General features: G+C 47.3%; 1 protein-coding gene across 1 annotated transcript in view; it reads right to left on the reverse strand.

Annotated features, from left to right (window-relative positions):
- Positions 1-15,864, reverse strand: part of anos1b (anosmin 1b) — a 64,767-nt gene that overhangs the window by 17,684 nt on the left and 31,219 nt on the right. The window contains exons 3-8 of the mRNA XM_056277768.1: positions 9,881-9,943; positions 8,464-8,671; positions 7,643-7,827; positions 5,043-5,172; positions 2,156-2,246; positions 1,607-1,850 (exon numbers count right to left, since the gene is read on the reverse strand). Of these exons, the coding sequence (XP_056133743.1) occupies positions 1,607-1,850; positions 2,156-2,246; positions 5,043-5,172; positions 7,643-7,827; positions 8,464-8,671; positions 9,881-9,943 (921 nt within the window). The remainder of the gene's footprint in view (positions 1-1,606; positions 1,851-2,155; positions 2,247-5,042; positions 5,173-7,642; positions 7,828-8,463; positions 8,672-9,880; positions 9,944-15,864) is intronic.

The raw sequence follows: 15,864 nt of genomic DNA on the forward strand, positions 1-15,864 counted from the left end.
TTATAAGTAAGTTTTGCCACCTTGAGTGTACCGAAATAGGAAATTTTGGGCTCTGGCCCATGGACTATAAGCACGCTCTATTAAGCTGCATCTCAAATCAGTTAAGCTGCAACTTTCAGCTGTGCCACCTGCACACTGAAAGTCTTTATAGAAGCTGCTCTGTTGGAGAACTGAAGAAGCCAGTAAAACTACTGCAGTAATCACTGCCAGCACACAATAAGGCATGACTATCTGTGTGTGTGTGTGTGTGTGTGTGTGTGTGTGTGTGTGTGTGTGTGTGTGTGTGTGTGTGTGTGTGTGTGTGTGTGTGTGTGTGTACACGTGCATGTGTGTGTGCTTGGGGGGAGTGTAAGTGTGTGCATGTGTGTGTGGTGGATTTACAGGCACAATAAAATCTCTCAGGTGCAGCTCTCAGTCCTATGTGTTTGTTCGTATGTGTTGTAGCGTGTGTGCGTATGTGTGTGTCTAAACCTTCAGACATCGGGCCTCATTTGATAATGAAAAGACTCCGTAGCAATGAGGCCATTAATAGCAAATCTCCAATGTGTTTATATGGTGTGTGTGTGTGTGTGTGTGTGTGTGTGTGTGTGTGTGTGTGTGTGTGTGTGTGTGTGTGTGTGTGTGTGTAAAGATTGCATTAAAGTGGGTATAGTAAAGGGATCTCTCCTTTTTCAGAGCATCTGAAGACTCCTTTTACTCCTTTTACAAATGAATTTTTGACTTTGACTTTCTCATTCATTCAAGTATGAAAGCATCCCTTATATCGCACTATCCTCCCGTCGTCTGTTACGCCTTAATCCAGATCAAGGTCAGTGTTGAGTCCATTCTCATTCCACCTGTCACACGCTATCACTAAGTACAGTTTATTAGAGTGTGGCCAATGGCTGGATCATAGTGTGTATATAAAGAAAAACATTCAGGTGACACACTGGACAAGTAAACTAGTTTTCCAACATGGAGATTCGTGATTTAAGCCCCAGCATTGATTCTGGCCTGGCACAGCATGACAGCGAAGTCTCTTTATAAGTCACACTGTGTATGATCTTTTTTTTTGTTTTTTTATTTTACCCCTTTTTCTCCCCAATTGTACTTGGCCAATTACCCCACTCTTCCAAGCCATCCCGGTCGCTGCTCCACCCCCTCTGCCGGTCCGGGGAGGGCTGCGGACTACCACATGCATCCTCTGATACACTTGGGAGTTGCCAGCCGCTTCTTTTCACCTGACAGTGAGGAGTTTCACAAGGGGGACGTAGCGCATGGGAGGATCACGCTATTCTCCCCCAGTTCCCTCTCCCCCCAAACAGGCGCCCCGACCGACCGGAGGCGCTAGTTGCAGCGACCAGGACACATACCCACACCCGGCTTTCCACCCACAGACACGGCCAATTGTGTCTGTAGGGACGCCCAACCAAGCCGGAGGTAACACGGGGATTCGAACCGGTGATCCCCATGTTGGTAGGCAATGGAATAGACCGCTACGCTACCCGGACGCCCCCTATGATCATCTTCTATATGAAAAAAATGTAACTGTAGCCATTGCTAAAATGATATTATGGGCACACATATATGGGTGTTTGATCAAAGTGTAGATAGCGAACCTCCTTACCCCCCGTGTCACTCTGGTGTTGCCCTCTTTTTTGTCCTGTCCAGGCGCACGTGACCGTGTAGGCAGTGTGTGCTTGTTTTTGCGTGCTGTACGTGCTTGTGCATGTGTTGGGTTTGTGTGCCCATGCAGCACGTGTGTGGGCCGGGGCGTCCATGTGACTCTGTAGTGGTGGACTAGCAGGTCTCCGTCCCTGGGGGGCTCCCAGAGTAATAACGCCTCCACAGCGACCCCCTCACCTTTCTGTCTGTGAGCAAAGAGCGAGGAGGTGTTAGGCACTACTGAGAGACAAAGCATCGTACTGACAGTCAATAGATTTGAATGTGACAAATGTGCTGCACCAACAAAATTGTCAAATACCAGGGTACGAAAGTGTACAGTTTGCAAGCCTTATTATGTAAGTCAGTGCTGTTTTACTGGTGTTTATGTGAAGCAAACTGACTGAGTCATAGTTACTATTTGTAAGTCAAGTCAAGTTGATTTCTTTTTAAAATGCAAATAATGCAAGGAATGAAATCAGTTGCACAGAAACACCTCCTCCTCTCGAGATACCTTGTTAGCTGTGCACCTGGTTTTGAGCCCACCCAGCCAAGGGTCTGGTTGGCCACTCTAATATGTGTGGGGGCTTCTGGAGGGGAGGGGTCTGGAAAAGGAGAGAGACACCGAGAGAGAGAGAGAGAGAGAGAGAGAGAGAGAGAGAGAGAGAGAGAGAGAGAGAGAGAGAGAGAGAGAGAGAGAGAGAGAGAGAGAGAGAGAGAGAGAGAGAGAGAGAGAGAGAGAAAGAATTTAGCATTCAAAATGAAATAAACACCAATATCAATTTTGTTATCACTTATCACATTATATCTGAACAGATATGATGTGATATATGAACAGATTAGCTGTGATTTTGCTCAACCCAAGGATTACGACAGAGAAAGAACTGAAATCCGGTTTGTTGTTTCTTCTGCCCCCGTGGGAAGGCAGAATTAAAAGGATGTAGAGAAGTAGAAAGAATAATTCAATAATAATTAATTCAATAATTCTGTGAGGGCAAAGTTAAAACTTTTCTTTCGGTCTACTACAATGCCGCGCGGACAATTAGATTAACAGCATCAAAAGGGAGGGCGATACTGGAGGAGTCTGAGGCCTCCCATTCCAGCAGCTTCCACAACGCAGACCCAAACCGACCACCACCGGTCTTTGTTTGCATCTACAATGGAGTCGCGAGGTCACTGGTCTCTCAACATCAGCTCTGTGTCCCATTAAAACCACGAACCCCGGTGCTGTACCCGATTAAGAACTACAAAATGTATCTGATTAGAACTACATCTCCCATAGCAGCTCTCCCACAGGCCTCAGGCTGTACCGTACTGACCCAGATCTAGAGATCAAAGTTAGGGTGTCGGGGCCCGGCCTCTCTGTGTGTGTATGTATGTGTGTGTGTGTGTGTGTGTGTGTGTGTGTGTGTGTGTGTGTGTGTGTGTGTGTGTGTGTGTGTGTGTGTGTGTGTGTGACTGTGTAAGTGGGGAGTCCCTCATGGCTCCCAGTAATTGCCAAGCTGCAGATCAGAACCAAAACACACACTATAGGAGCCCTTTCTCTCTTTGTGTTTTTCTCCCAGCCACCCCAGTGCCAGATGATTTACTTAGGGTTTTTGGCAAGAATTAAAGCCTTCAGGTGGATGTTGTGGGTCAAGACAACTCCCCGCAGGAAGGCTACTGGCAGCCGCTCTGTAAGGAGGGACTGTAGGGACTGAAATTATTTTAAATTTCAAATTGTCTCTCTTGTTAGCAGCATGTCAAGGCAGAGGGACGTCAACTATCTTGACATCTGCTAGCTTCCTGGTTTGTGACCTCTGACCTGCAGCCCCTGACTAATCACACCGATGAACTGGAAACAGAATACTCTGCTTCTGATCAGATGGCATTTGGCATGAACAAGTGTGTTTCTTTAACCTTTAACCCACCCCTCCCGGACAAACCCCACCCTTGTGCAAGTGCAAGTGCAAGCACACACACACACACACACACACACACACACACACACACACACACACACACACACACACACACACACACACACACACACACACACACACACACACACACACACACACACACACATACACAGGCCAGGCCAGATATGATCCCCTAACTTAGCAATGGCATTGGTGCTATAGTTTCTGCAATTCTGCTCGGGGGGGGGAGAAATTTCACCATTTGGCATTTTGTTGATGGTAGTGGAAAATAATGTTCCAGACTCCTCCCCATAACCTCTCAGTGTTCAACTGATAAAGAGCTCTTTTTTCCAAAGCTCAGTCCAACCAGGAGTCATTACTCATACACAGACGTACTCCAGCCAATCCTGGCAGGGGATTCATGTCGCTAGCCAATCCTGGCACAGTACCAATATTACCTACGTCTGCAAAGCATTAAAGTTAGGACCTCCTCGGGAGTGTGTGTGTGTGTGTGTGTGTGTGTGTGTGTGTGTGTGTGTGTGTGTGTGTGTGTGTGTGTGTGTGTGTGTAATAGGTTTTTTTATCCCAGTGAAGACAAAATGTCACCATTATGATAAAAAAAACCTGAAACCACCTACCTTGTGGGGACATTTTATGTGTCCCCATGAGGAAAAGGGTCTATTTCAGGGTTAGGACTTGGTTTTAGGGTTAAGGTTAGAATTAGGATTAGGCTAAGGTTAGGCATGTAGTTATGATGGTTAAGCTTAAGGGCAGGGGGATGAATGTAGTCAGTGAGGGGTCCCCACAAGTATAGGGTGACATGGTGTGTGTGTGTGTGTGTGTGTGTGTGTGTGTGTGTGTGTGTGTGTGTGTGTGTGTGTGTGTGTGTGTGTGTTGTGTGTGTGTATTTCTGTTTGTCACTCTCGCCCTCTCACTCATCCAACCACACCAGGGATTCTACTCTGGCACAAAGCCAACTGACTGAGAACATGTGCAGGAAGTGTGTCTTTAAATCTGCTTGTATGTGTGTGTGTGTGCGCATGTGCGCTTGTGAGCATATACACATATATGCTGTCTCCTTCCCTGTGCTTTATGGAGTGCCTAATAGTTTTCCTGCTGTGTACATTATCCATCAACTTTGAGTGAGCGAGAAGGAAAAATAGAGACAAAGACCTGGACGTAGCTGGAAACAGAGATGTACAGGGAGACGGAATGAAACGTCCCCGAGTGTGTCACGCGTGTACGGATGACAGCGAGACAGAGAAAGAATCAGTGAGAAGGGTTAACAGTGTAAGTACTTGTGAACTGTTTATATGTGTGTGAGCTTATTAGGCCGGCCTCTTGTTGAGCACGTTGAGGTGTGTGTGTGTGTGTGTGTGTGTGTGTGTGTGTGTGTGTGTGTGTGTGTGTGTGTGTGTGTGTGTGTGTGTGTGTGTGTGTGTGTGTGTGTGTGTGTGTGTGTGTGTGTGTGTGTGTGTGTGTGTGTGTGAGACCCCCTACCTTTGCTGGAGATGTAGTGTCTGCTGGGTGTGGTAAACCCCCGGCTGCCCTGGCTGTTGATGGCCGCTACTCTGAACTGGTACCACCTCTGGGGTCTCAGCTCCGACAGAACCGCGTGCTCCGACAGGGTCTTCACACGCAAAAACAGATGGAAAAATAACGATCGGAGGAAAGGATGACAAGGATGAAGAAAGAGGAAAACCTCAGAGACGTGAAGTGCATGGACTGCTTGAAATGGTACTTTTTGAGAAACCTTTCTGCAGACAGTGTGAGCGCTTGTCTCGGCACAACTGAATATTTAATGTAAAAAAAAAACATAAACAATCATCACTTTTATGATTCATGGGTGATTTAAATATTTGTCAGGAAAAACACACTTACAGACCGACTCTTCTATATCGCAGAGATTTTTTTCTAAATAAAACTGGAGGCAATATCTCTTTGCTTTTGTTTTTTTTTTTCTAAATTGATAAATAGACTTTGGAGATCCAGTCTATATTTAATTTGACCAGTAAACGTCATGCAACATTTGCTTGTTTTCTTTTTCTGATCCAATAAGCACAAGTGTTTACATCTGTACCTCGTGAGCACATTATGACATCATAAGATGGTAGCACGAGTTTCCATTGGTTTTAACACTTAAATCGCATTTCAGTACCATGTTTTACTAATTTTTTTATTTTCTATTTTTTTAAAAAGGACATTTTTCTGTGGGACACATTGTTTCCTGTCTCACCACACAAAAAAGAAAAATTAAAATGAAGTAACAAAGTGACAATTTCCTAGTAAGTGTAGCTGGTCGCCCAACATTTTGCAAAACATTGCAGGCTAAAAAAAAAAACAAGATGGGTATCGGGCTAGCTAGAAAATGAATTAAAACCGAACAATTTCATTATTCTCTCGAAATAAACTGCGTCTTAGTCAAGCTCGGTGGGCAGAGGTCCGGGGGGGGGGTGATTTCGTGATTTCTGCGGCAAGCACAAAAAGTGGTTGAAAGTGCTAACAAATGATATGTATTGTCTCCCTGACAGCACAAGATAATCACTGCCTAAAGTCTACCCCCCAAACACACACACACACACACACACACACACACACACACACACACACACACACACACACACACACACACACACACACACACACACACACACACACACACACACACACACACACACACACACACACACACACACACAGTGCCATCTATTTAAGTCCATAATGAGTGTTCAGTCATTCGGAGTCAGCCGGTGGAACGGCTGTGGCTGTCTGTGGTCCCTTTTTAAGCTCTGCTTATTTACCTAACCTCACACAGGCGCACACAGACGCATAGACACACATGCAGAACGCACACACTCACACGGTTTACCCTGGCAGAACGGCAGACTGGCGAGGGTGGAGAGGTTTAGACAGCTAGGCAGCAGACTGATGAGGTGGAAGACCAAACACAGCCTAACCGTCCATCTCCTCAGCGGGGACAATTAGAGTTTCATCATTTGAGGCGATTTGAGATTTTTGAGGTTAGGAGAGGTTAAGGGCTTTGCGACGTTTGTTCCACACTTAAACAGATCTGTCATCGTTTTACTTTCTTTTTTTTCAAAGAGCCTCCTTCTTGCAAGGAAGATAGTTGAACAAGGTGCACTGCACCGTGTCTTCGTGATTTGCTCGGGCTACCGCACAGCTAACTTCCCCTCCAGCGAGCGACTCTCCACAACCCCCCTTACACATACCCCTCCGTTATTACTCCTAAATTACACAGAGGGGACGCCATCCCCCTTTCAGGATGAAAAGTATAAGGATCACCTAAATAACCAAAAAAATGAATGAATGAATAAACGAATGAATGGAAAAGAGGGACGGGCACACAGGTAGAAACAAACAACATCAAGAAACAATAGAAAGGAAAAGAATAAATGTGAGAACCACAACACAGACACATTGAAACAGTTGGAGGGTCATTATCAAATTGGCACACCATTGTTATTATTTTTGTCTCCCTTTTTCTCCCATAGTTGTATCCAGCCAATCACCCCACTCCTCCGAGCCGTCCCGATCACTGCTCCACCTCCTCTGCCGATCCGGGGAGGGCTGCAGACTACCACACGCCTCCTCCGATACACGTGGAGTCGCCAGCCGCTTCTTTTCACCTGACAGTGAGGAGTTTTGCCAGGGGGACGTAGCGCATGGGAGGGTCACGCTATTCCCCCCCCCAGTCCCCCCTCCCCCCTGAACAGGCGCCCCGACTGACCAGAGGAGGTGCTAGTGCAGCGACCAGGACACACACACCCACATCCGGCTTCTCACCCACAGACATGGCCAACTGTGTCTGTAGGGATGCCCGACCAAGCCGGAGGCAACACGGGGATTCGATCCGGCGAGCCCCGTGTTGAGAGGCAACGGAATAGACTGCTACGCTGCCCGGACGCCTGGTGCATCGTTATTCATGGCATCAGAGTGGGCACCACATTTTTTTCTACAACTTCTCATTCATATTTCAAGAAAGTGCAACAGCAAAATAAGAAAAACGGTGTAAAATGCTGCAGGGGTAATATTGCGGCACCCTCCATACAGCCCCGTGTCGACCCCTTCGCTGCATTTACCGTTGCGACAGTGGTCCACGGGGAGGCGTGGTCTTCGCTTGGGTGTATTCCCAGATTCCAGCGGGACTGGAGCATGTAGATGACTGGCTCCACGCTGACGTTGAACTTTGACACCCACACCACCCTCACGCGGCCCTCGGGATCCTCCAAGAAGCTCATCTCTCGACGGGGCTTGAGGGGAACACCTGCAAGAGCGATACGAATGCGTCGTGACGTTTTGAAGACTGCATTTGCAAAATGTCTACAGCACACAGTGGGAGCCAAGACGTGTGCACAGACAGACAGAAAGACAGACATGAGCACGCCCAGACACACATGCAGAGAAGAAGAGCGAGAGACTGGCTGCAACGTGCTATGAGCAAGGCTCAGCGTTTCTGATTTTTCAAAGCCATCCAGCATGCCGAATGTCGCCACAAGAGGTCACTGTTACATAACCTCACACGAACAGGAACAACTTTTGGATCCGTGGAAACATAAAATCCGGGTGAAAATCAGTTTTTAACCAATCTGCTCCTTTTAAAAAAAATCTGGGTATTTTCTGGTGAAACTCGGTAAAAACCGAAAACGCTGAGCCTTGGCTATAAGATAACATTATATATTACATTGGTTTACCAATCTCAGCCAGCATTATGACCTTTGACCTAGTGATTATCTCTATCATCAATATGTTCATCATGACATCAGCTACAATCAGTCAGTTAAGGAGATTTGTAGGTTAAAAATGTGAACTTCTGATCGATTGCTCAATGCTAGCTAGAAATGCTTAGTGAGTCACAATTCATGCCATAATGAAATAAATACGGCAACCTCTCATGACATACCTTTATAGAGATTGGCTGGGGCTTGACAGGTGTGTCCGCAGCCATTGGAGCAGCACTTCCTGGGGGCGGGACAATGCTGGTCTGATGAGCAGCTCTCCACGCACGCAGCTGCGAATCCGGCGGCGCGCTGCGGTGGAGCGCAGTCACCCTGACGCGAGGACCTCAAGGAGGCAAGGAACTCCCTGCTGGTCACACACTCCGTCTGCTTCTGACGAAGACAAACAGGAACAAAGAGACAGAGAGGAAGAGAACAGAAGAGACGAGAAAGGGAGAGAAATGATTATAAGAACTGATGCAAAAAACAATCACAAGTATATATATATATATATATACTTGTGATTGTTTCATACATACATACATATATAAAATCTGTGTTTGCAGATTATATATATATAAAAACTGCATACACACAACTACATAGTCATGGACAACAAATACTCATATACCAAGCAGATACCCACAAACAATAAAATGAAAGTGTCTTCTCTGGTCAACTTCAGCAGGCTCTTAAAAGTTGTCCCCAGAGACTAGCTCTTATACGCCGTGTGTGTGTGTGTGTGTGTGTGTGTGTGTGTGTGTGTGTGTGCGTGCGTGCGTGCGTGCATGCATGCGTGTGTGTGTGTGTGTGTGTGTGTGTGTGTGCATGTGCGCCTGCAGAGTATAAACACAGGCTTGTGCTAATAGTTCAAAATTACCCCCTATTCCCAACCAGTCAGCCACCCAGCCTGTCAGCAAGCCAGTCATTCAGTCAGCATCGTGCTTTATGCTCTAGCTATTGTGATGAAAAGTACGTTGATCTGAAAACCACAGGCACTGGGTCTAAAAATAATCATTTAGAGCTGGACACGAACACACACACACACACACACACACACACACACACACACACACACACACACACACACAGAGTCATATACTCACCCTCAAACACACAAGAATGCAAGAATTTGCATGCAAGCACTGCTGAACACACATTTATGTCCGCGGCAACACAAACTGTACCAGTGCACATTCAGCACACCTTCAAGCACAAATATACTATGAGCTTACATGCACATCCAATATACTGCAATACAAGCCACATGCGAACACAGACACACAAAACAAAAAAATACAGTGCACACACTACAACAGTCACATGCTAAGTAAGCATGCTTCTCCGTGACACACTAGACATATGCAAACACTAGAAAGCACGTGTACGTCGCTCCTACACACACACACACACACACACACACAGGGCAACCAAGCCCTGTGGTCCTCGCAAAAACAACACGCAGAGGTGACATTGCCACCCAGGGTCTCATGACATGTTTCACAGGCTTTTTCCATCCACACACACACACACACACACACACACACACACACACACACAGCTTATTTTCATTATTCACATTTATACACTTCCCTCCCTTACCTCACAGGACTTTGGTGGCAGCACCTTTCTGGTTTCCCACAATTCCTTGCATGGCTGAAGGCACTGTAAATGGAGATGGAAAAAACAACAAAAAGGAGAAATAAAGAGATCAACAATCCACACAACGAAGAACAATCATGAAACAGGAAGTTTGTTACGTCTGCCTGGTGCTCTCATCACAGCTGACTGGAAGATGCTGTGTTTGCTTCATTTACTGTGATGGGTGGTAAATGATGGGTGCTAACTGATGGGTGCTAACTGATGGAAGCTAACTGCAATACAAAAAAATCCAGCCGATCCATTTGGGATGAAAAAAGCATCACCGGTGCTGTAATGTTAGCACTGTGTTCACCACCACAAAAAACACAAAACCCCGCGGGGTTGAACATGACTGTTGGCCATTTCTGTTTTAGCAAATAAATGCCTTTTACGAACTTGAGCCTCAATATCTGATTGGCAGCACAGAACACATTTGTTTCTCCAGACTTGCCAACAACATCTGCCTCCCTCCTCCACAGCTGGCTGCTCTGAATGCCCCGGACTGCATCACTTTTCCCGGGAGAGTCCTTCGGTGCCAAGCAGTTACCACCCAAACGGCCATCTTCCCGAGTGCGGGGTATTTGGTCATTCGCGGCTGGCAGAGTGTCGTACGTAACAGGACATTTGTCTGCGTATCCGTTTGCAAGGTTGTAACTCTGAACACGGGGAACGGGAGGGGAGTCAACATCTGTGCTTCAGCCCGGGAATTAAGAGCCGGGACAGAGAACAGCAAAACAAATTAGTGGAAAAAAAAAACACAAAAACGGCGGTGGGGGTTTCAGTGACAGCTCACAGCGCTTCCTCACAACACAACACAACACAACACAACACAGGTAGAGAGAGGCTTCCTCACAACACAACAGAGGTAGAGAGAGGCTTCCCAACAGCACAACACAGGTAGAGAGAGGCTTCCTAACAACACAACACAGGTAGAGAGAGGCTTCCTCACAACACAACACAACACAACACAACACAACACAACACAACACAACACAGGTAGAGAGGCTTCCCAACAACACAACACAGGTAGAGAGAGGCTTCCTAATAACACAACACAGGTAGAGAGCAGCTTCCCAACAACACAACACAAGTAGAGAGAGGCTCCCCAACAACACAACACAGGTAGAGAGGCTTCCCAACAACACAACACAGGTAGAGAGAGGCTTCCCAACAACACAACACAGGTAGAGAGAGGCCTCCTCACAACACAACACAGGTAGAGAGAGGCTTCCTCACAACACAACACAGGTAGAGAGAGGATTCCTAACAACACAACACAGGTAGAAAGAGGCTCCCCAACAACACAACACAAGTAGAGAGAGGCTTCCTCATAACACAACACAGGTAGAGAGAGGCTTCCTCACAACACAACACAGGTAGGGAGGCTTCCCAACAACACAACACAGGTAGAGAGGCTTCCCAACAACACAACACAGGTAGAGAGAAGCTTCCCAACAACACAACACAGGTAGAGAGAAGTTTCCCAACAACACAACACAGGTAGAGAGAGGCTTCCTCACAACACAACACAGGTAGAGAGAGGCTTCCTCACAACACAACAGAGATAGAGAGAGGCCTCCTAACAACACAACACAGGTAGAGAGAGGCCTCCTCACAACACAACACAGGTAGAGAGAGGCTTCCTAACAACACAACACAGGTAGAGAGAGGCTCCCCAACAACACAACACAGGTAGAGAGAGGCTTCCCAACAACACAACACAGGTAGAGAGAGGCTTCCTTACAACACAACACAGGTAGAGAGAGGCTTCCTCACAACACAACAGAGGTAGAGAGAGGCTTCCTTACAACACAACACAGGTAGAGAGAAGCTTCCTAACAACACAACACAGGTAGAGAGAGGCTTCCTCACAACACAACACAGGTAGGGAGGCTTCCCAACAACACAACACAGGTAGAGAGGCTTCCCAAAAACACAACACAGGTAGAGAGAAGCTTCCCAACAACACAACACAGGTAGAGAGAGGCTTCCTCACAACACAACACAGGTAGAGAGAGGCTTCCTCACAACACAACACAGGTAGAGAGAGGCCTCCTCACAACACAACACAGGTAGAGAGAGGCCTCCTCACAACACAACACAACACAGGTAGAGAGAGGCTTCCTAACAACACAACACAGGTAGAGAGAGGCTTCCCAACAACACAACACAGGTAGAGAGAGGCTTCCTCACAACACAACAGAGGTAGAGAGAGTCTTCCTCACAACACAACACAGGTAGAGAGAAGCTTCCTTACAACACAACACAGGTAGAGAGAGGCTTCCTAACAACACAACACAGGTAGAGAGAGGCTTCCCAACAACACAACACAGGTAGAGAGAGGCTTCCCAACAACACAACGCAGGTAGAGAAAGGCTTCCTCACAACACAACACAGGTAGAGAGAGGCTTCCTCACAACACAACACAGGTAGGGAGGCTTCCCAACAACACAGCACAGGTAGAGAGAAGCTTCCCAACAACACAACACAGGTAGAGAGAGGCTTCCTCACAACACAACACAGGTAGAGAGAGTCTTCCTGACAACACAACACAGGTAGAGAGAGGCTTCCTCACAACACAACACAGGTAGAGAGAGGCTTCCTTACAACACAACACAGGTAGAGAGAGGCTTCCTAACAACACCACACAGGTAGAGAGAGGCTTCCCAACAACACAACACAGGTAGAGAGAGGCTTCCTCACAACACAACACAGGTAGAGAGAGGCCTCCTCACAACACAACACAGGTAGAGAGAGGCCTCCTCACAACACAACACAACACAGGTAGAGAGAGGCTTCCTAACAACACAACACAGGTAGAGAGAGGCTTCCCAACAACACAACACAGGTAGAGAGAGGCTTCCCAACAACACAACACAGGTAGAGAGAGGCTTCCTCACAACACAACACAGGTAGAGAGAGTCTTCCTCACAACACAACACAGGTAGAGAGAGGCTTCCTAACAACACAACACAGGTAGAGAGAGGCTTCCCAACAACACAACGCAGGTAGAGAAAGGCTTCCTCACAACACAACACAGGTAGAGAGAGGCTTCCTCACAACACAACACAGGTAGGGAGGCTTCCCAACAACACAGCACAGGTAGAGAGAAGCTTCCCAACAACACAACACAGGTAGAGAGAGGCTTCCTCACAACACAACACAGGTAGAGAGAGGCTTCCTCACAACACAACACAGGTAGAGAGAGGCTCCCCAACAACACAACACAGGTAGAGAGAGGCTCCCCAACAACACAACACAGGTAGAGAGAGGCTTCCTGACAACACAACACAGGTAGAGAGAGGCTTCCTCACAACACAACACAGGTAGAGAGAGGCTTCCTTACAACACAACACAGGTAGAGAGAGGCTTCCTTACAACAAAACACAGGTAGAGAGAGGCTTCCTAACAACACAACACAGGTAGAGAGAGGCTTCCCAACAACACAACACAGGTAGAGAGAGGCTTCCTCACAACACAACACAGGTAGGGAGGCTTCCCAACAACACAACACAGGTAGAGAGGCTTCCCAACAACACAACACAGGTAGAGAGAAGCTTCCCAACAACAAAACACAGGTAGAGAGAAGCTTCCCAACAACACAACACAGGTAGAGAGAGGCTTCCTCACAACACAACACAGGTAGAGAGAGGCCTCCTCACAACACAACACAGGTAGAGAGAGGCCTCCTCACAACACAACACAACACAGGTAGAGAGAGGCTTCCTAAAAACACAACACAGGTAGAGAGAGGCCTCCTCACAACACAACACAGGTAGAGAGAGGCTTCCTAACAACACAACACAGGTAGAGAGAGGCTCCCCAACAACACAACACAGGTAGAGAGAGGCTTCCCAACAACACAACACAGGTAGAGAGAGGCTTCCTTACAACACAACACAGGTAGAGAGAAGCTTCCTAACAACACAACACAGGTAGAGAGAGGCTTCCTCACAACACAACACAGGTAGGGAGGCTTCCCAACAACACAACACAGGTAGAGAGAGGCTTCCTCACAACACAACTCAGGTAGAGAGAGGCTTCCTAACAACACAACACAGGTAGAGAGAGGCTTCCTAACAACACAACACAGGTAGAGAGAGGCTTCCCAACAACACAACGCAGGTAGAGAGAGGCTTCCTCACAACACAACACAGGTAGGGAGGCTTCCCAACAACACAACACAGGTAGAGAGGCTTCCCAACAACACAACACAGGTAGAGAGAAGCTTACCAACAACACAACACAGGTAGAGAGAAGCTTCCCAACAACACAACACAGGTAGAGAGAGGCTTCCTCACAACACAACACAGGTAGAGAGAGGCCTCCTCACAACACAACACAGGTAGAGAGAGGCCTCCTCACAACACAACACAACACAACACAGGTAGAGAGAGGCTTCCTAACAACACAACACAGGTAGAGAGAGGCTTCCTAACAACACAACACAGGTAGAGAGAGGCTTCCTTACAACACAACACAGGTAGAGAGAGGCTTCCTTACAACAAAACACAGGTAGAGAGAGGCTTCCTCACAACACAACACAGGTAGAGAGAGGCTTCCTAACAACACAACACAGGTAGAGAGAGGCTCCCCAACAACACAACACAGGTAGAGAGAGGCTTCCCAACAACACAACACAGGTAGAGAGAGGCTTCCTCACAACACAACACAGGTAGAGAGAGGCTTCCTCACAACACAACACAGGTAGAGAGAGGCTTCCCAACAACACAACACAGGTAGAGAGAGGCTTCCCAACAACACAACACAGGTAGAGAGAGGCTTCCCAACAACACAACACAGGTAGAGAGAGGCTTCCCAACAACACAACACAGGTAGAGAGAGGCTTCCTAACAACACAACACAGGTAGAGAGAGGCTTCCCAACAACACAACGCAGGTAGAGAAAGGCTTCCTCACAACACAACACAGGTAGAGAGAGGCTTCCCAACAACACAACACAGGTAGAGAGGCTTCCTCACAACACAACACAGGTAGAGAGAGGCTTCCTCACAACACAACACAGGTAGGGAGGCTCCCCAACAACACAACACAGGTATAGAGAAGCTTCCCAACAACACAACACAGGTAGAGAGAGGCTTCCTCACAACACAACACAGGTAGAGAGAGGCTCCCCAACAACACAACACAGGTAGAGAGAGGCTCCCCAACAACACAACACAGGTAGAGAGAGGCTTCCCAACAACACAACACAGGTAGAGAGAGGCTTCCTAACAACACAACACAGGTAGAGAGAGGCTTCCTTACAACACAACACAGGTAGAGAGAGGCTTCCTAGCAACACAACACAGGTAGAGAGAGGCTTCCCAACAACACAACACAAGTAGAGAGAGGCTTCCCAACAACACAACACAGGTAGAGAGAGGCTTCCCAACAACACAACACAGGTAGAGAGAGGCTTCCTAACAACACAACACAGGTAGAGAGAAGCATCCTAACACAACACAGGCAGGGAGAGGCTTCCAAACAACACAATGCAGGTAGAGAGAGGCTTCCTCACAACACAACACAGGTAGGGAGGCTTCCCAACAACACAACATAGGTAGAGAGAGGCTCCCCAACAACACAACACAGGTAGAGAGAAGCTTCCCAACAACACAACACAGGTAGAGAAAGGCTTCCTCACAACACAACAGAGGTAGAGAGAGGCACACTGCCTTTGCTGCTCTGCATGAACACAAAAGATGGAACCACAACACACACACACACATGCAAATACGCACTCAAAAATAATACATGCACACACAAACACACACACATGCACACACATGCACACACGTGCACACACATGCACACACATGCACACACACTCAAAATAATACATTCACACACCAACACACACATGCACACACAAACTCAGATGCACACACACACAAAAATGATACATTCACACACCAACACACACATGCACACACAAACTCAGAT

The sequence above is a fragment of the Lampris incognitus genome, chromosome 3, assembly GCF_029633865.1.
Source record: "Lampris incognitus isolate fLamInc1 chromosome 3, fLamInc1.hap2, whole genome shotgun sequence".
Lineage (NCBI taxonomy): Eukaryota > Metazoa > Chordata > Actinopteri > Lampriformes > Lampridae > Lampris > Lampris incognitus.